General features: G+C 39.9%; 1 protein-coding gene across 3 annotated transcripts; it reads right to left on the bottom strand.

Moving 5' to 3' along the window:
- Positions 1–6,946: 6,946 nt before the first annotated feature.
- On the bottom strand, positions 6,947–19,438 carry LOC123968591 (upstream stimulatory factor 2). Of its 3 annotated transcripts, none has more exons than XM_046045451.1 (11): positions 19,115–19,438; positions 18,602–18,642; positions 18,206–18,312; positions 16,961–17,026; positions 15,651–15,804; positions 12,571–12,658; positions 10,630–10,668; positions 8,711–8,769; positions 8,259–8,353; positions 8,025–8,153; positions 6,947–7,128 (listed from the first exon to the last, which is right to left on the bottom strand). In XM_046045451.1, exons 1-11 carry the CDS (start codon positions 19,147–19,149, stop codon positions 7,039–7,041), a joined length of 903 nt encoding a protein of 300 aa, XP_045901407.1. In that variant the 5' UTR covers positions 19,150–19,438; the 3' UTR covers positions 6,947–7,038. The 3 variants fall into 3 exon arrangements, with proteins under 3 accessions (XP_045901407.1, XP_045901405.1, XP_045901406.1); XM_046045449.1 differs by having other exon boundaries at positions 16,907–17,026; positions 19,115–19,433; XM_046045450.1 differs by lacking the exon at positions 10,630–10,668 and having other exon boundaries at positions 16,907–17,026; positions 19,115–19,434.
- Between the last annotated feature and the right edge of the window lie 1,710 nt (positions 19,439–21,148).

Raw genomic sequence — 21,148 nt, 5'->3', positions numbered from 1 at the left:
CCTGCAACAAAACATATCCATTGTATATCATGACTTTATGTACATGACATTATCTATCTTTTTTATACTATACTGTCTTTATTTCAACATATCATTCTTGAATAACATACAAAATGACAGGAAAATGAAAGGAAAACTGCTTTTGTTTCATTAAAACATCATTACTAATTTCCTGGTGCGCACAGCATTGTTGATAGGTTCATCAATATTTTAAACAGTGTGAATTTAAGGACATTGACATAATAATAATGCAGATTGTTAACAATTGCACAGAAAAACCACAACTCCAAAATTGTGAGAATTATTTTCCCCCTTATCACTGAAGCAGCGATAAACACCTTAAGATTAATTAGCCTGTCAGGGTAAGAAAACTATTCCACAACAACATCAGGCTGTGAATAAATACAAAAATCAATAATGGTGGAAATGAAATAACTAAAAGGCAAAATAAAGGCCCAAACTGATAAACGGTGGGCTGTGTACGCTGATAAAATCAGGGGGCATTTGAATTCTCATTATACCTTCAAAGTCTTTCCAAATTGCCTCTGCTGGCTCAATTAGTGAAACAACATGTCGCGGGACCCCTGCGTCAGTCTGTCTCGTTCACTGATAACCTTGCTTGCCTGCGTGCTTGCTTTGGATGACCACAACATCAGTGTCAACAAATACAATCATGAATGGCTCCACATCTGTTGGAATTGGCCCATACTTTTCCAACGTGAAGGGAGAGCATCACATTATCTTTACTTTATGCATTTATTTGTGTGTTTCTGAATGACTGAGAGACAGAAAGGGTCTCTTGTCCACTATTTCAACTAGCATGTCATGTCCACTCATGATGAACACGTCATGTTGTTTGTGTTGTTTCACTGGGCATTACTCAGCTCATGAGAAATCAGAATATGACAGGCTGTGGTTTACTTTAACAGGACAAAAATATTATATCCAGGTTCACTGAGTGTGTGAGCATAATGAGAGAGGAAGATAGTACACATAAAATGTGCGAATGTTAAAAATTAAAAAAATGTGCTTATAGATCTGGGCTTTCAAAAACACGGGTGTTTTGGCCCGTGTTTACTGAGCATGCGTGTCTCCTAGCAGCCACTGTGTCTATCAGTAGAATCTTCTGGCCAAACAAAGCCAGGCTCCAGCATGGCGGACAGATTCACCTCAGCAGGCGCCACTCTACCTTTTTCTCCTGGTCGAGGGCATTGCCCCTGTGTCCCTGTTTCACCATCGTCCTCTGTCCTGCCCAAGTCTTTCTCACACCATTTTCCCCTCTTCCTCTCTGCCCGTACCTGCTTTATATGGATCTGCAAGACATTCCACAAATTCAACTCATCTTCTGTCAGCTTGTCTGCTACAAAACCCACCACATACAACACTCCTCACCACCCAAAACACTAGCCCTTGACACGGCCAGACTGTTGCCCCAAGTGTTTACATTTTTTCTCAAAACTAGGGCACAAAAGAACCTGTGCTGGTACATCATAAACACATCAACTGGTAAATAAACATGAGAACATTTGATAGTCATGACCTCTGATCATGTACTGCTCCTGACTGACATGGTGTCGAAGAAATGCAGTACCACTTGTCAGACTCAAGGGGCTGTATAATAGGTTTCTGAACTTTGAGAATGGTGAATGTGGGGAAATCCCCAGTTTGTGTGGAAATAGATGCATATACGGTATTTTTATGGCACTTCCAAAATATTTTTGAACAGCATCAATCTCAATGGCATACATTAATAAGCCAATAATAATAGCTTCCTATCATCTCTCTTTTGTCAAAATCCTTAAAGACATGCCTCCCAAAATACTAAACAGAGATACAATATCAAGAAAAAGAGATTTGGGGAAAAGTGCATTTAGAGATTTTTTTAAAACATATATAGGAGTGATACTGTGTGCTATATCTTTTAGTTTTGGTTAGATATCTAACAGCACAACTGTGTTTTGATAAGATTTTAAGGGAGACTACAACAGTAGCTTGCTTGAGACTGCATAAAGCATAAATTCAATGTTTGGAATCTTGCTGCCTTAGGAAAGGCCACACCGTGTCAATATTTCAGAGGAAAGACAGCTGCTTTCTTCATTCTCTTGATGTGTGATCTAAAGCTGAAATTTGAGTCTAAGGCACTTTTTGCAATAGGGTAATGCATTGGATGTATGTCATGTCAATGTAAAAGCACACCTGTCGAGTGTTTTTTCATTTGATTTTAGTTGGTTTTCACAATGTTTTACTGCCTGAAAAGTTAGCCCTTTTTGATCATTGTTTAGTGTTAATCTGGTTATTGGCCAGGACATTAAGCGTCCCATGTAAAGACCAGGCCTCACATGCATCCAGAATTAAAATCTGAATCAGTGTAAGGTAAGATCAGAGGCAATGGATCCTCCAGTACAGGGTTCCTTCATTTGATTTTATCTGCTTCATGTTATGTTTTTGATGCTAGAACAGTTGTTAAATTGTAGTGGTATATTGCCACAAACCTTTTTTGGCGATTATTTAATGTTTATTGTACATGACACCAACCATTCAACACTGATCAGGCCTCACTGAGAGAATTAAAGGAGTTAAATGATGATGGGAATTTAATAAATATTTAAATAAATAAGAATTTCAGAGAACACAACTGTAGCATCTGATATCTAATTCTGACCTCTTATCTGTTGTTACTATTTGTGGTCATAAAGTCTCCAGTAATACACAATCACAGAGTGACAATTTTAGTGTCTATCCTCTGCGATATTATATTTAACATTAGTTTCAGAAATTACACTCCACAATCTAAATTGTGTGCTCCTGAGCTTTAAGGTGAAGTCAAACATGTCGTTCAACATATGCAAACAGAATTTGCCTGTCAGTTTGATCAAAATAATCTAACAGCTGCTCAAGAAAAGCAGTCTGAGCTCATTCCTATCCCCCCATCTCTTGACAGCAGCACAATACATACCTTTGTGCTGATACTACTATTATAAGCAAGACAGAAGCTGTGTAGTAGCTGTGTAGTTATTAATGTAGGCCCAAGAAAGATGAGAGTCAGTATGGTATACAAGGTATGAGGAGCATTGTATGTCAGATGGAATAAGACTCTTTCTGCCAGCCATTTTCAACAAATAACAACCTCACAGAGAGAGGGTATGTGAAATAGGCTGAGGCAGTGGACAATACGTGTTCCTGACAGTGTGCTCCTGCAGCTCAAAAACCACAAAGGTAAGACAAGCCTGCAGGACATGAAACTGTGGCTGTCCAGCAGAATGTGTTGGCCAGCATGAGTTCAATGAAAATCAGTCAACCGTGTGCTTCGGTAGACATGCCTAAACGCAAATTAAAAACGGAGTTTCCCAATTCACATGAAGGATTTTACAGCTGGCTTTGTCCCACCCTCCAGGCAAACAGAAAACAGACATTTGCTCAGTACTGATCATACACAAACAACTGTTTCAAATCCATTAAGTGTAATTTCACCAATAACAAATTGCTCAATGGGGAGACACTTTCCTTTTCCAATTAATACATCAATTAATTGTAAGTGAATTATCTGCACTGAGAGGTAAAAGTGACGTCCCCCCGGTACACGCTTCATTTTATATTTGTTAGAGGAGAAATCCATGTCTGTATGCCATTAAGATATTCTTTCCAAACTGACTTCATCAGAGCTTTTACAGGTTTGGGGTGGAAAAAAGCAGACACACCGACAGACAGATAGACAGACAGGTACACATGTCCCAATCAGAGAAGTACGTGGGATCAGAGATCAGCCACTTCAAACAAAGGCAGGGACAGACAGACGCCTGCCTGGCTAGCTGTGTGTGTTTGAGTGGCAGCTGACAAGCCTGGAGACACTGTAGGGAGAGCGGCAAGATAAAACCGAAGCAAATTTAACACATTGTGTCGGCCTAATGAATACTGATAGATAATGAGCCTTTAAGTTATAAATAGTCTTACTGTTTGGACAAGTACAGCATCCCAGTCGGCACTTAAAAGATTATTCACATCATGGCTGCTCCCTTTAAGAACAGCAGAATGATGCTTAAATGCCTTGACCCGCCGTGTCAAACTATCTCACTTAGGGCTTATATATGCCTTTTATCCACCATTGATCTTTCTTACCCAAGGTGCCCGCTGTGTGTTCTAACCACTAACTGGTTTCAGTTTTACCAGTGAGGGTGCATACTTTCTCCAAAGACGGGTAATCCTCCAAATGTGTCATTTTAATAACAGGATGTATAAATCTTAACTGCATAGCTAATCATTTTTTGAGAACATAAACCTACCATGTCTAGGAACATTAGAGCTTTGCACAATGAATAATTGTGCAATTTTTCAAAGGAGTCAGACTCCCTACCCTTGATTTGTGGTCATTTAAATTTATCATGTAGCTGTAGGGCCATCGCTAGGTGAAAACTCCATCAGTCTTTTTCCAGAGGGTTGTTTGCTTGTGTTGCCAGCAGTTAATCAAATCTGATCAAACCTCACCCACACAGTCCTAATGACAGTTTTTGATTGTTAACTAGGTAACTAGTTCTGCCTCCTGAAAAAAAACTGTGGTTTTGATAAATTTAGTAACATATTTAAGGTTATAGACAAACGTTAGTTTCTCTATGTATAAACAAGCAGTTTTCAGGGGCTTTCATGTTTTACATACTAAATTTGATATTGAATGAAATATGTAGCTGAGTTTAAAAACCAAATAAATTCAAATTAGCAGACATGAGTCTAAAAAACCCCCCAGTAAAACAGAGAAAGACGTCAACATATGAATTTTGCTTTCCCATGCCACTTGTTTCACCAGTTGTTATTAAAAAAAAAAATAGAGGCCTATGACCCACATTTCACTCAAATCTCTTAGTTTTTAAGATACCCTGCTAACAGATGGACAAACATGAGGGACCCGAAATTCTACTTGACAGAAGTAAAGAAGTATTGATTTTTGTATATGTCCAGACCTGCAGAAGGACAATGAACCACAACCAAAGTGTATAAAGGTTATCAGCTAGTGAACATTTTATTTTCCACCATTTAACTTAGAAAAGTTGTCTTACAATCTAACCTGAGAACAGTGAGGCTGCTACAGAGACTTTTTTTCCCCATTTCTTTTGCCATTTCAAAAAAGAAATGTGAGGAGGAAAAAAAAAAAAAAAAAAAAAAAAAAAAAAAAATTAGCCACAAGTGACCTTTCATTTTTGAACATCCATTTTCCAAAGCATTATTCATGTCTTCACTTTCTCTGCTCTCCTCTGGTGTAAAAAAAATTCTACCGGAAAAAACACCTATCATTCAACTTTGGCTAGGAGCCTCGTTTGATAGACCAGACACCTGCACTATTCATGTCAGGTTTCAATCTAGCTGTAGTAGCAGAACAGCACTTCCAAAGCACAAGCTGTTAACTTGCAGAGTCTGAGATATTAAAATGTGATAGTCTGCCTGATTTTGCCAGGGGTCTGAGCGTTGGTTTTGCTTTGCTGGATCCTGTTGACACAGGGAGAAGCAATCGTGCTCTAATAAGTGGCTCCGAAGCGTGATAGCTCTATTTCACTTTCACTCACATCGCCCAAAGCGGAACAAAAACACATCATGTATATTCATTCACAAAATCATCAACAATGTTAATATTGGCTGTTTGTACAACCAATTGCAGTTTACTTATTGTTCGCCTGAGTGGGTGGAGAGTTATGGGAGATCATTTCCAAGTTCCCCACTTTCCAACTATTCCGTCTTTTCGTGGAGAACGAGTTGTGCTCACCTAAGAAGTGCAACACAGAATTTCTGTGTACTCCTTTTCCATAGTGAGCAGTCTTTGAATACCGCTCTCCAGGGTGCCTCCCCTCTTGCGCGTTGAGCTCCATTTGAAGTGTTGCAATACCAAAATAGAGCAAACAGCTTGAAATGAAACATGTGGAGATTATTCTTACACGTACTGAAACACCGGCAAATCATACATGAACAAAAGATGAAAATAAAAACCACACTGCTTACATATAGTTTGGCAAAGGTTTGCACTGCACTTCTCTCCAGTACACAATCCTGCACTCTGGGTTTGTTGTCTACGTGTTCCACACCTGTACATTTCAATTTGTAATTAAACAGCATTTAGCTGGTCAACTGGTTCTTTACAAGTGATTTTGTTGAGTTTGTAGTCATTTTTCTGGTTAAGCAAATGCCCAACAAATTCAAGTATACCACTTTGTTTTCCAAATCAAGCTCCAGGATTGCACACACGTCATGACAATTATTATGACAAAGGTCAGCATGAAGTTAATGAGCTATTGATTGTTTACTCCCAGAAATAATCTGCTCTAACATTCTGTAACATCTGTATTAAAACATGAGACATACATAAATCAGTACATCTCCTTGTTTGTCATTGGGGCTAGGTAAATGTGTTTGTCACATTATTTCTGTCAGTAGATTCATAATGTTTTGCATACTTTGATGTTTTCTCACTTAAAATTCATTCTGCTTCTCTGGGGTGCATGAGCTTCAATGTAACTGGTCTCCATCAGGGCTTCTGTCAGCAAGCGGACTAATAAATTAAAGCAGCTAAAAACAACATATTAATACAGAACTCAAAAACACAAACAGAATGAAAGCCTGAACTAAGTCTAAATTAATAATTTGGGGGAAAATACACTGACAGGGAACAAAATGAAATGACAAACATCGTAGTCCATGATGACGCTACATAAATACAAAACAAGGGAGGAGTTCAGCAGAGGTTCTCTTTCTTAGCTAGTGCTAGTAAAGCACTCTGATGGTGGTGAGTAGGCATCTTTTCTTGGAGCACATTTCTACTGAGTTGTAACAGGTGTTTATCTCAATAGGATTGGAACAGTCAAGTACAGCCACAATTGGCCAGCGAAGGGATCGCAACCTGGGAACCCAGGGAAGGATGTATTCACTAAAAAGTAAGTGATTCTTGACAAGTACTCACCCCCCCCCCCCCCCCCCCCCCCCCTCATCTCGCCTTCTTTCCCACCGTGTCAGTTTTATGTCTGAGTGGTGGTGCCCCTCCCTGTTATTTTTGTCTCTGCTTCACTGCGGTGGTGTCTCTCCAACCATCTCGATGCCATGCTGCTGGAGCTGCGCTCGGAGCAAAGCATTCTCATTCTTCAGCTCTTCAATCTTAAGAACAAAGAACAAAAAAAAAAAAATCTCATTATCAACATTTTCGTCCCAGTGACAGCTAAATATAGCTCCAAGTTTACAGACCAAACTTTTTCGTTTGAAGAGTGAGAGTGCTGGCTGTGTGTAATGTACACACAGGGCTATTCAATCCCTAGGATTAAAGAGTAGTATGTGCAGCCCTTTTCAATGACACCCCTGTCCACAACCAACTGGATTATCAAATCTTGAGGTATGTCATCTCTGCTACATTTCCCTTGGGTGAATCCTGAATTCCCTGCCTCCCCACTGAGGGACTGAGGAAAGGATATTGAGCTTTGAGCATCAGAATAAGAATATATTACGGAGTGCCTTGCAGGCCCGGGATTCAATGGGGAGATGTGGCAGCCTCAGAGCTGCAAGATTTCACAATACTTTGAGTGCATTAGCATGCAGTTAGTTCTCACACAACCCCTGTGTATATTATTCCCACAGTCTCTTAAAGCACTGATTTCAGGTAACACTTCTCATTATATGACTGCAAACTCTTTGATCCTCTTTGTCAGGCTGTGATGATCAGCTATACAGGCTGATGTCTCAGGGGGTTTGTTTTGGAGAAATGAAGATACATATGAAGCTAGGTGGATTTCACGCTTCTGAGACTTTAGTGAAAGGATGTTGCACTGCATTCCAAAGCAAACTAATCTATTCAATGCAGTAGCAATCTTCACAGACACATATGCAAACCCACTATGGCATGCCTTATTATATGTGGCTTTATTTATCCACTACACCCAACCACCTCAAAAGACATTTTTGACATTATCATTCATAGACCTTCTTTACCCATTATTGAAGTCCTGGAAACTTCACTTGATGCAAATATTTGCAGACAGAGCATAGACTGATATTCATACCTGCTGCCTGCATAACTCATTGTCCACTTGTATCCTCTCTACTTCCTTCAGACTCTCCTGCAGTCGCTGGTTGCTTTGCCTCAGGTCACGAATGTAGTCACAAGCTTTAGACAAGATGCCTCCTTTGCTCTAGAAGGACAGACACGCAGTCACAGAGGTGAACGGTGACCATTTAAAATAGACACGTGCCAGTAAAAGGTTAGCAGCGGTGCCAAGTCAAATAAGACTGCTTACTGCTCCAGTCTTGGTGCTGTCCATACTGCAGTCTGGGATGATCTTGGAAAGCGTGACAATCCAGTTGTTGATCTTGTCTCTTCGCCGCCTCTCAACTGATGAAATGTTATCAAATACAAACAGTTTAAAAAAATATAAAATTCATAAAAACAGTACTTCCTGGTACGTTTATCTTTTCAGGTATTTTTTGTTTAAAAGAACCAGGTTTTTATTTCCTAGACCTTGTCATTTCGGTGGCTGCACTACAGGTACCAACTATTGCCCGACTTTGACAGCTCAACAGCAGCCTCTAGCGGCCAGTCTGTAAACACAATGTTATGTGTTCTTAATAGACTATTTTGACTGGGCTTGGTGTTTTTATTTGAACAAAAAATGCTCCATTTATGCACCACACTGCATTGTGTTGCACTGTCTGATGAAATCAAAAGCTACAATCATAGCTGATTACACACCTTCATTATGTTGTGCTCTTCTCCTTTCATCTCTTGGTGTTCGCGGCCCATCCATTTTCCTGTCGACAGACAGGAAATAAAACACTTACACCATCTCTGACTACACTACAGTCAGGCACAAATCAAACCACCAAATTCACCTAATCCTGTGCCTATTAAAAACTATTCTTCACCGTTATCTTTAAATTCAAACCTTTCTGTATTCACAGCCCTTGCCACTACCAGTGTGCTGTTTAAAAAAGGAGCCTCTGACATTGTGTAGTGCCTTTGGTAAAAATACTGAAAGATGCACAGCCATATGAGGCTACATATGCAGCCCTGATGCCCTCAAAGGCCTGAAGCTGGGCTGCTTTGACTGGAATACTGAGACCCGTCCAATCTTATTCTTCTTGGCTGCCCTTTTCCCAGGTGTGGCCTGAAGGAAGCTCTCTGCTTTATTATGCTGTAAAATTACAACACTGTAGAAAACCAGATGCTGTCTATTGGAGTCTGGGCATACGGCTAATGACACAACTGTCTCTTGTCTTTGTGTCTTCCCTTAGGTATTCTGTTAATTAAGTCCCTGAGACGTGACAGGAGACTTATCCAACCACCCACCACGGCCTGGACAGGCCAATAACACGCTCACATATAATTAGATAGGTGGCCTACTCTACTGAATATCTCAACCATGTTTCTGTCTCATTAATAGAGTTGACAATTAATAGTTTACTCACCCGATTCCAAATCAATCAACACCCATGCAAAAGAACAAACAGGAAAAACAATTTCTTTGCTAAAGAAAATCTTGTTGCATGAAGTTAATAATGTCCTGTAAGGTCATTCTTGTCTCTTGTCTGTCCCTCTACGACACATCTTTATTCTACAGCAGTGATTTTGTGACCCATCAACACAACTCAACTGCTGATTTCTCCATTTGAGATAGTCAGCCAAGCCAAACTGCAGTCTCTCTTGTATCTCAACGCATCTTAATGGGATTTTAGCTGTATAATGGATTCAGCCCAACAGTACTCTTAGGCATAAGGGAAAAATGGGGATGACTGTATGAATAACTAAATGTACAGGCCTAGATGAATTCTTTTCCCCTCCTTTTACAACCTGTAGAGGTACACCTCATCTAAGTGCTCCTGAGAGTTATTGTTGCCAGAGATATCAGAAAATTAGCAGTACACAACCGCACTGCTGAAGTGCTTTATCCATATAATTTGAAGCATGGATGTAGAAGAGGAACTTTTGTATAGCCTGATATTGATCCTGCTCAAAAGAGAAATGCAATTGTTACTCCTTCTCCCCTCCCCTATCATTATACTACAGTATTACACCAAGCCAGTGCATGAATGATGGGTCAGTGAATGGTACATTGAGACACAAGTGACTGCATCTTGGGCTTGATATTCTCTCACTGGATGATACGTACAAAGATGAGCCTTATATGACCATGAACTGCATCTGTACAAATAATTATGCAGGAGAGATGGTGAAATTGACATGTATTTAGTTAGTTTTGCGAGATCATGGCAAAAACCTCAAATTGTTATAAAACTAACTTATTCAGAACTAGGCTAAATGAGAACAAAACTCAAACACACTATGACAGAGGACACTAAAATTAAAAGTGTGGAGCAAGCCATATTTTTCCAGATGGAGAACAATGACCTAATTTCTATGTCCTAATGGAGAAATACGTTCGCCACAAGCACAACTAACAACAATGGATCAGGGTCAGCACCGAAGAAACGCTACATCTGTGTCTCACACATCAAGAACAGGAAGAATCACCAGGGACTTATGGGAGGGGAGAGGCAGAGAGGAGAGGAGGGCAGAGGTTTGTGTGCTTCTTCTCTCTTCTTGTGATCTCATTTGATTAGTTCATTTGCTGTAAAAGAAGTGTGTGGGAGAAATGTGGAAACTGTCCTCACCAGTTTAAACCTTCATGCTGCAGCAGCTCGTTTTCATCTCTGCGAACGGCAGATAGGGTGGGAAGTTTTCATTCATTTTACTCACATGTCAACGATAATGTCACTGTTCATTAGTTCATACTTAAATATATCTCAGAGGCTTGTGTCAAAAATCATAAATTATTCATGTAAGACGAAATAAATAGAAACAAACATATTGCAGATAGGCATTTTGAGAGATGAAAAAGCAGTTCACTTCACTCCAACACATGCAGACTTATACTGCAACAACGCTTGTTCTTTACTCTTGACTGGAAAGCAGTCTGTTGTATGCTGTGAATATCAAGCGACATCAAAAAACGGCAGAGTGGCTGCCAAATTTAAGGCGGATCTAGAACTCCCCATAATGCTGCCCACAACAAAAGAACCTTAAATCTTAAAGTTGAGAAATCTAAAGTTCTTGAAGAATCACAGAAGCAGTCAACACCTTTGTTGTCGATTTCATATACGCTGTATACACAAAGTGACAAATGATAAAAGGTACAGACATAATGTAGCATATGTCTCCAGTTTGTGTGTGTGTTTTTTTTCACAAGTATCATAATGAGGAGGAAAAAGAGAGCTTATGTGCTATCTAGAACATTCAGTTAGTATATTGTGTTGTGTAAAACAACTGGTAGTCACTCCATATAGCTGCTCTAGCTAAATGACTATAACGCAGTCAATTTCAAGAGTTGGCTGGTGGAAAATGGAGGAATATTCACTTAGGTCAGTGCTAACTCAATATGATAATGGGTCATGTGTTCATTTCGGGTGACAAAACGAATGCTGTGCTTTGGTTTTTAACAAACAAGGAAAAAATATAGTTACATGACCTTAAAGAAAAGTACAGCCCTCAGCACCACCGTGTGCCATTGCGTTGTTGGCACTCAAGTGAACTCAATTTGAAATAAAGCTTGTTGGAATTCCTTTTCTGAATAAGTATCCACATTAGGCCAGAACCAGGCTGGTATCATGCAATTAAAATGACAACTCAGTTTGTCTTTGCTCAGGTGAGCCTGCTGATCATCTTAATAACAGCAATCACCAGCATGTGGCTAACAGTTGGAGAGAGCCTGAGATTGATCCCTTTTTATGCGTGATTATAATGATGCATGTTGTGAATGTTAGAGATAAACAAGATAAGAAGGTTTTGGAGGAGAAGGAGAAAACAGGCAAGCCAGGATGTGCTAAAATTAAACATCCTTAATGTAAAATCAACCTTCACAGCAAACTCTGGAGGAAGACAGTGTAGTTAAAAGTTAAAAACAACAACTACAGCTGCCATTCATGTTGCATAAACTGAGCCTCAGGGTAGTTTAAATAGTTATGGAACTTGTTTTGTGTCCATACAACATCCAACTGATAAACCAGGTAGTCCACAGAAACAGGCTTTGGAGCTGGTTCTCTCTTGGACACCTCAGCTACCCCACTACATCCATGCCCGTTTCCCAGCTATTTACCTCCCCCCTCTTCTCCAGCCTCCTCCAACACCAGCATTTAGATTTACATAAATTCAGCATGCTTTGTTCACTCCATATGTGTTGATGTTCATTAAAATCTCCGGCTTTGCAGGATGGGGTTTCTTGATCTGAAAGAAGTCTGTGTCAAGCTTGTGCGGATTTGTTCTCAAATTGTGTTTTCGTTCCAAAAATTGTTAAAACGTCCTAACTGAAATTAACTGAAAACTCAAACATAATTGAGAGCATTAAATAGCAAGGCGCCCCACTTTTAAACTCCAACCAAAATTCATAACTTGTGAGCTAAGAAATCACCAAATGGCCTTTTTCAAGTGGTATTTACATGGAGGATAATTATAGTGTTTTACAAGAACTGTAGTTAGTTTGTTTTCAGAAATAGTGTCTCGGACTGCCGTATGTTGTCTCCTTCATCCAAACAGCTATTGACAGAGCTGATACTCACGCAGGGTACGGCTGTGTACGTGGGGCAATGGTTCGTGGCGTGCCTGTCTGAATAACATCAGGGGGGGTCATCATCACGTAAAACTGACCTGTGGAAGTCATGACAGTCATCAGTTAGCAATTAGGAAAAAGAGAAAGGAGCAACCTGGCATGAAAGACTGACTCTTGTTACTCTAACAAAATCTCTCAGAACAAACAAGAGTTTATTCGCTGTAAAAACAAACGTAAAAAACTCAAAATCCTAAATCCAAATGGACACACACAAAACAATGGTTACAATGCTGCTCTCATTTGCAATCAACATGTAGACAGAAAAAAAAACTGTCAAGACTCCCTTCTCTCAGCTCCAGAGACATTGAATTAAACTCAAAATATTGATTTTTGACAGAAAATTGCACACTCCACTGTAAGGCATGCAGAAACAGTCCCTTTTGACACAGCTAAAAGGCCTGTAAGATACAAACAACTCATCTCTTTCCCATGGGTCAGCCAGATAGCCAACCTGGCCAGACAAAACAAACTCGCTAACACAATTTAATGCCATTTTAAATACATCCGCCTAAAAACTAAGGGGCCTTCATACAAAACAATCACCAATAACATGATATATAACTCCCTGACATATGAATGGGGCTCATTAGTTTCAGATATTTTTTTTCGTGTCATTTAAAAAATGCAAAAAGTGCAATTACATGTGTTTTGCAAACACTTTAAACAAATAAGGTGCTTTTTACCAGCAGTATTCCCTTTACACAGTAGCAATAAAAATATTTCTTGTAAATCTCAACTTAAACATTAATGTAATCAAATCAAATCTAAAAACAAACCTATTTAACACTGCCAGGGCATTACCTTTTATAGCTTGTTAAAACAAGTTAGAGTCCAGAGCCACGATCATAACCTCACAACAGGCACCTTCTGAGCAGTTTTTCTTGTTTTTTTCTTTTATCAGGGAGCAGCATAAACATTCGGTAGTGTTCCTGTCACAATGAGGTGAAGTGGTCGCCTCACGGACATGCATGCCCACTGCTAAAGTTGAATTGTCTTGAACTTTTTGTACGTGACACGCAGCACAAATCATTGGAAGAGAGACTGATCCTCGCTGAGTTTCCAGAATCTATTGCAGTTTACTAAGTAGGATATCAACAGGAGGGAATTCACATGGCAGAGCATCCCCGCAAAACTAGATGTAGGCCTATCAGGAAAAGTTATGTATAATTTTAACTTCACTTAAATAGGCTACAGCTGTGTAGCGCACAGAAGCAGTTGCCATGGTTACTATCCATAGAGCGCCTGCCGTTTACTTGCGAGCGCTTGTTCCTAAGACCGACATCTTGCCCAATACTAATCAGCATGCAGTGTAGAGCTATCCGCTTCACTATGGCATTTGATGGCTTGTCTTGCTTTTGTTTATCTAGGCTAATTCTCCCACACGCTGCATAAAACGTAGTCTGCCGAAGCTCCACTGCTTGTTTGGGTGGGTGATTTGCAGGCTGATCAACATCCCACCCGTCCTGTGACCCATGATTTGACTGTATGTGTATTCAGAGCCAGTGAGCAATGGACTTTCAAAATAATAGTAATAAAAACTGCATTAACGTGTGATAAACTAATTCATTAACGCCATAACAACGCGTTAACATGCCAAGCCCTAATTAAAAAAACTAAAATCTGGTTAAAAACACCAACCCAAAATCTAGGTGAAATATTTATTAAATTTTTTAGCCTGTAGATTAACGCCAGGAATCCACCAACTCCGGCTAAGGCGCATCTAGTGGGTTCACTCATTGACTATAATGGCAGCGATAAGCTTCGGCAATCGCAGCACAGCCGTAACGCCACAGATTATAAAACTTCTGATGAGTGACTCTTGTGCCTCTCCATTTTCCTCTTCAGTTTCTATTTTGTTAAAAATCTTAACTTTGAAATCAAGGTGACAATCAGTTTTAACTGACTTGCTCCTTTACAAAAAAAGTGGGCATTTTTTGGTAGAAAAATACTGTTGAACAAACCCATTATGCTTGCACATGGACAACGCGGTGACCCTCCACAGAGTGGTCAAGCACCTTCCCACACCTGGATCCAGTCTTGCCAGAATGTGGTTCATTGCCGGAGCCCCGTGCACTATCCTCCACTAACCCTCACCTCATAGGAGATGGCAGCTTGTAAAGCACTCTCCACCTACACACTACAGTGCACTCCTCAGCCAGTGTGTCATGCCTGCTTAAACTGCCCCAGGCTCACGGGAGGGAAAGACAGCAGCCCACGTCTTCCTGCAAGGCTCTGGCTTCAGCTGTTACCCACAGCAATGAAATCTCATGGTCTTCTTCCCCTTCTGTGGCATCAGTAGACAGCCACTAACACCCACATAAAAAAAAAAAAAAAAAAGCGCCCGAATCACAGTTGTTTTTGTGGTTTCTGCTGCTGCACCTAGAGTGTATCATACAAATCAGAAATGAGGTGCATCAACTGACACTGCTAAATGGTATTAAGGCAATCTGACTTCTCTGGGTGTGCATCATGTGATGCAAGTATAAACACACAATACTCAGCGAGAGAGAGACAAAAGTAACGAGCTACTAACAGGCAGGGCAGATGGTATATCACTATGAAATTCTGTAGTGTCATGTGCTGCTTCTTGAAAGAAATCTGTGCAGCGTTACTGCCACAAACATGTGAGAAAATATGTTTATTAGCTATTATAAGCAACATTTGTTCTATAGCCAGTTCTACTTTACCCTGGGTATACCTTATAGAGAAATATAGTCTGCAACTATTTTGAAAAAATGATTATTTTTCAGGAAAACATATCAAATAGTCTCTGGTTTCAGCTTCTCAAATGAGAGGATTTGCTGAAACATCATTTATAATATACAGTACTTTGTATTTTCCTACTTTCTTTCACATCAGCCAAAGCTGTGAGGATCACGGTTCATTTGCAACTACTGAAAAAAAGAGTCATTGTTCTCTCATTACGGTACTCCTCAATACACTCCTGCTTGTCACTGAAAATAATGCCTAAATCAGCCCTGTGGCACTGTGGTAAGCTGGAACCCAAATTAAGTGTTAGAACTGACTCACCCCCTGCCTGCGTGAGTGTGGGGTCCGTGGCGGCCTGCACAGACACAGTCCCGTCGCTCACCGCGGTCGCAGGGAAGTAAGCGAAGCGCGTCTCCCCTCCCACCGCCTCTCCTGCTGGGCTTCCTCCATTACTGAAAGGGTTTTGGATCACAGCCTGTGACAGATAAGAGAGAGACAGACGAGAGGCTTGAACAAGTAGCAATGGAGCAGTCACAGCAGGTAAACGCACACCTCAGTCTCTGTCAGACTCAATACTAGTATCCCCTCTAGACCCCTAAGCAAGACACAGCAAAGTTTGACAGCTGGGATTAAGGGCGGAAATAGATGTAGCGTTGATCTAGTTAGCAGAGATAACTGGCACAATCAGTTAAGCCATCAGTATACTGCAAATGAAACCACATTTTGTGACCAAAAACATGTTCTGAATTTGGCTATGAACACTGACATTGTACCTTCTTCTAAAGCAATTCTACAAATGCATTTTTAATCTCTGTGAGTAGCTCTGTGTTGTGCAGATGTCACGCTAAGGCACGTGTTTCACTGTTTATACTGCTTTGCTCGTTTGACAAGCTCAGAGGAATTAACTATGCTTGCAGCTTTGGTCACAACAAAGGAATATGTCACCTTGTGCAATGGTATGCACAGAAGCATAATGCATTCACTTGAGAAAAGAAAAAAAAATGTTCTCAGTTTTTATGAATTAACATCTGTTATTTGAAAGTCAGGCTGATTAGCATCAGCAACCGTGGCCTCTTCCAGATTTTGAGGTATCACGTTAATTTAGAAAAACAGGGCATGATTATTTTTTTCATGGAAACATCTCTCATAATTCTGAGATAGTTGTCTGGTTAATTCAGAAAGAGAGAGTTAAATCCCCCCCCCCCCGGAAACTTATCTCGTAATTCTGACACAACTATCTCGTTAATTCATAAACAGATTGAAAATTTTTTACTCAAGTGAATGCATTATGCTTCCAGAGGTATGTCTCTTTCGCGTGCTTTTAATAGTGTTGGGACAACACTGGCGTTTTATGGCACGAGCGACATCAGGCTGTGTCAACAGAGACAATACCCATCAGCAGAATCAATTCATTGTTGGTTTTATTTCTTAAGGGATACCGTTGGAATAATAAAAGCTGAAATTTCACAAGTTTATATCCTCTAAGCCTGTGGTATCACTTAAAGACTAAAGAAGACAGTCCATATCACCAGTGGGTTCTCTTTCGATCATTAAAAAAAAGAGGGAGATTTTGGTACCTGAGCCACGGCCTGAGGAGCCCCAGTGAAGGCGGCTGTGGAGACAACACTCACCGCGCCTCCCCCATCATCTCTTCCGTCAAGGTGCTGGTCAGTCACCTGAACAACACGATAAGTCACCTACAAGTTAGAGACAGAAAACACAAAAGTAGAAGAGAGAATGAGAGGAAAACAAACTGAGCAACCTATTGTTTTTTATGTAACACCTCCAACAGGTGTACTGTGCCCAATTCAAAACCATACCTGACTTGTAGATTTGTTTATCAAAGTCTAGTATCTGACACTATACTCCTAATCTCAGTAGTGCATTGATCTCACTTCAGGCATATCTGCGTATGCTTCAGAATGTGACTGATTCAATTTTAAAACTAAGTCAAGGAAATAAACTTGCTTGTTCCAAAAAACAGTATTTGTATCCCTCTATCATGTGACTCTCCGCCTGACTGACATGTGACAGCAGTCCCATGCCAATCCTAGACCAGACTAGAATCACATGGGCCACATGAGCCATATGGATCACTGATTTTACTCCTTTCAGTGTAAATCACCCCAGTAAGGATAAACTCACTTGAAGGTCACACTGCTCTTTCCAATTTATTTTTTTGCATCACTGTTTCATTGTCTGTCACAGACCACCGCTGGAGTGAATATCACGTTAGTGGAAGGCAAGGAGACACTCTTGACAAAAGTCACCAGTCAATCATGGGACTATAAAAATAAAAACACACATTCAAACCTTCAGGCAATTTAGAGCCTGCTATCCTCCTGACTTCTCTCTGGAGTAGAGGAGGGAGCCAAAGCATCCAGATAAAACACATGGTAAAAAATTTACGAGAAAACGAAACCCTAGACAGAAAGGACTGTTTGTGAGAGGATTGTGTTTTTTTTTTTACTGTTAGGTGACAGTGAGTTGACTCGGTATGATAAAACCTAAACCATAACGAGTACTCTAAATAATGAATATTTACGTGAAGTGATAATTACTGACAATCATGTTATCTTATGTCACGTTGCTCTATGCATGCAACTAATTCCTTCCAACCACATTTATCAATACATAATGTGAAGCTCTGTCAGTTGCTAATTATGTCTCTGCACAATCACCCCTTGGAAATGTATACAACCTGACATCTAAAGCAATTATGGAGTGTTCTGCTTTCTGTTGTGAGGGCTGCGCTGATGCAATCTTACCCTATAACTCTAGACCCACATGCCATTATGGGCCCTTAGCATCTTTCTGAAATAGTAAAAAGACACCAATCATAAGAATTGTTACACTTCCTTCTGTTAGTTACTTACCTGACCACCCTCAGTGCGGAACTGATATTGTATATTATGGTCACCAAATGCTGCAGCCTGCTGAACACTGGCTATTGTAACAGCTGTCTGCTCCTCTCCTGTTCCGTCTTGGGAGAAAAAGAGGACAGAAAAGCCAGTTGTGAGAATGGAAAAGAAGGGAAATGAAAAAAGACAGCTACAAAGCTGAGTTCAGCTGCAAAAAATAACATGTATCACTGCAGTTTACCAGGAAAAGGAAATACTTGCTATATTTTGTTACACACCCCATTTATCTTTATTTGTGTTCAAACAACTTGTTATATGCGTTGGGGGTATTATACAAGATATACACATCACTGCTGTGCAGGTGCCAGATGCTGTCAATGACAGCAGCTGGTAAATGTGCTAAATTCTTACCTTCAGATGTCTGGACAACTTCTTCTTCTTGTTTATCTTGGCTGCAAACCAGATGCACAAATAACTCTGTTTAAATAAAATACGCAACCACCTAACGACTACGTTCCTGAGTATTCCGGGGTTAAATATTTAGCGACCCTCACTTTTGACAGATGGCAAACTTGTGCATGAAACCAGTAAACCAACTGAACTATCGCATCGTAAAACAAAATACAACATTGCTAACTTATTGTCCTCAGGTTACCAACACTGGCTGCAACACAAGTTGTTTGTTTTCTACATTAAGCACCATCACCGGCTAATCGTGATCATGTTTTTCACTACAGGGCATTATTCTTCTAGGATACAACTGGTCTTCCACTTCTCTTGCTATCTTAACTACAGTCTTTAGATTGGATTCGTTTTGACAACAATTTTTAAGTCAGGCCTAAGTTAGCGTCGTAAACTAGCTATCCGAAATAGCATGTTGTCGCTAGCGTGTCTCAGTTAGCCATTTTGGCGACTCTCGGTTACCTTGCGTTGTCCAGACTCTGTTCAAGCATATCCATCAGTGTTTGAATAAAAAGGGATATTCGGTGTCACAGACTGAGATGGAAGTGCTGATCACGGGAACAAACACTCGGGTCATGTGAGAGAGACAGCCCAGGACACGTGAGGAATTGCTCGGCGTCGAAGTTAAAATGGAGGCCGCTGCTGCTGCTGGGTGATCCGAGGGGACTCCACTCCATCAACTGTCGCTCTGGAGGATTTGCAACTCACTTGGGACCAATAGTTCACACCTTAAAAGTGACTGTTTATACACACTGTGACCTCAATACTTTACCAACTGAAGTCTGCGATGTTGGTCACCTGAAGAGAAAGTGGGAAGGACACAAACTCTCACAATAAAAAAAAAAATAATTTAAAATACGGAATCATTTGTTTGAATCCGATGTTACAGAAGTTTCTTTACGGGCTTAAAGATCTGGCTCAGAACAGAACAAACATTGCATTAATAAACCTTTACAGGCAGCCAACACAACATTAGCCTTATTATTATTATTCATCTCCAGAGAATAAAGATATAAGGTGACTTGCAAAATGCAGTGTCTCATACATCCCATTCCAAAAGTCATTTTATTGTTAAGGTCTTTCATCTGGTTCTCTTTTTTTAACGCCTTTTCGCCATTACTTTGACAGTCACTTATGTTATTTCGATAAGTTCTAAAGTAAAAGCCAATTCTTCCAGCAACACGTAGACGGCAGTGTGTTTGTTGTGTCTTGTCCTGGGTTCATTAGCCAGTGGTGGAAGAAATATTCAAATCTATTACTGAAGTAAAAGTAGTGATACCACACTGTAGAAACACACAATTAGCCCATGGTTCTGCATCCAAAATTTCTGTTAGTAAAAGTATAATCAGCCAAATCTAGTAGTGGTCACATGTCAGAATGTGCTCTGTCAGTGTCATATCAGTAAATGATTCATTAATGTTAATTAACATCTCTCTCTTCGACAGTAAGGTAAGCGTTATACAGACTCTTGTATAACACTGCATTAGTTTTACATTAGTAAAACTGCATTAGTGTACACAGTAAACTGTCAACGAACTGTAGGCTACTTTTTTATTATTATTTAGTCGTTTTATCAAGATTTTAAATGAGATATTACTGTAATTTGAGAATGATGTTGCTCCCTCTCCCTAATTTGAAGTTTAAGGGTTTGCCCTAAATATGCCTACATTCAAAATGGGTTGGCCAATATACATTGGTTCAATCTGAGGATTTTAGGCTGAAGTGGCTGCATTTGTTTTGGGAAAAAGATGATGATGTCAGATGATTTCATACTTCTATAGCTCTGTGTTATCTCTCTTTCTCTCTCTCAATCTGTTTACTTCAAAAATACAAAACAAAAGGAATAACAATCAATTTAAAGCGAAGAAATCAGGCACAAGAGATGAAGAGATTATGTAGAAGAAAAACGGAAACAAGAGCATGGCAAACACAAATATTTTTTAACATACAAGAAAATAAAAGTTTTTTTCTACTCGTCTTTGATATTAGAATACATAGGAATAAACAGACAGGATTGAAAAACAAAAATAACAAATAAGCAAATCTTAAAATCATAAACTGTGATCATAGGTTGCCAAGTCATGCTTATGTTATGTGTAACTTCACGTGTCATTTGAAGCTCAAGTGACTTGATCCTCATTTATTTGTCCTGAACTTTCCCCCACATAAAGCGGAACGTTTCTTCTTCGGGTTTTGTTTAGGGCAAAAAAACGAAGAGCACCACTTTATCTATGCAGGGGATTGGTTGAAATTCCCACTGTTTGAGGAGTTTAAACAATGACAATCGACAGCGACATTAAACGGGATTTAAGACGCTTTGCCAAAAATCTTAAATTAAGTTGTGGTTATTCATTCACTGAAACAACGGCACCAACTGACATTTCGTTGAATTAAAGAACGGCTTCAATTGCGTTTCAGCCAATCAGTGCAGGGAGCGTTCAATTAGGTCTGCTTCTCATTGGCTGGAATGGTGGGCGGTCCTTTCAACCGTCTTCC

Source organism: Micropterus dolomieu, linkage group LG03 (genome assembly GCF_021292245.1).
Source record: "Micropterus dolomieu isolate WLL.071019.BEF.003 ecotype Adirondacks linkage group LG03, ASM2129224v1, whole genome shotgun sequence".
Lineage (NCBI taxonomy): Eukaryota > Metazoa > Chordata > Actinopteri > Centrarchiformes > Centrarchidae > Micropterus > Micropterus dolomieu.
The sequence above is the reverse complement of the archived record's forward strand: the minus strand, read 5'-3'. Positions and strand labels throughout refer to the sequence as shown.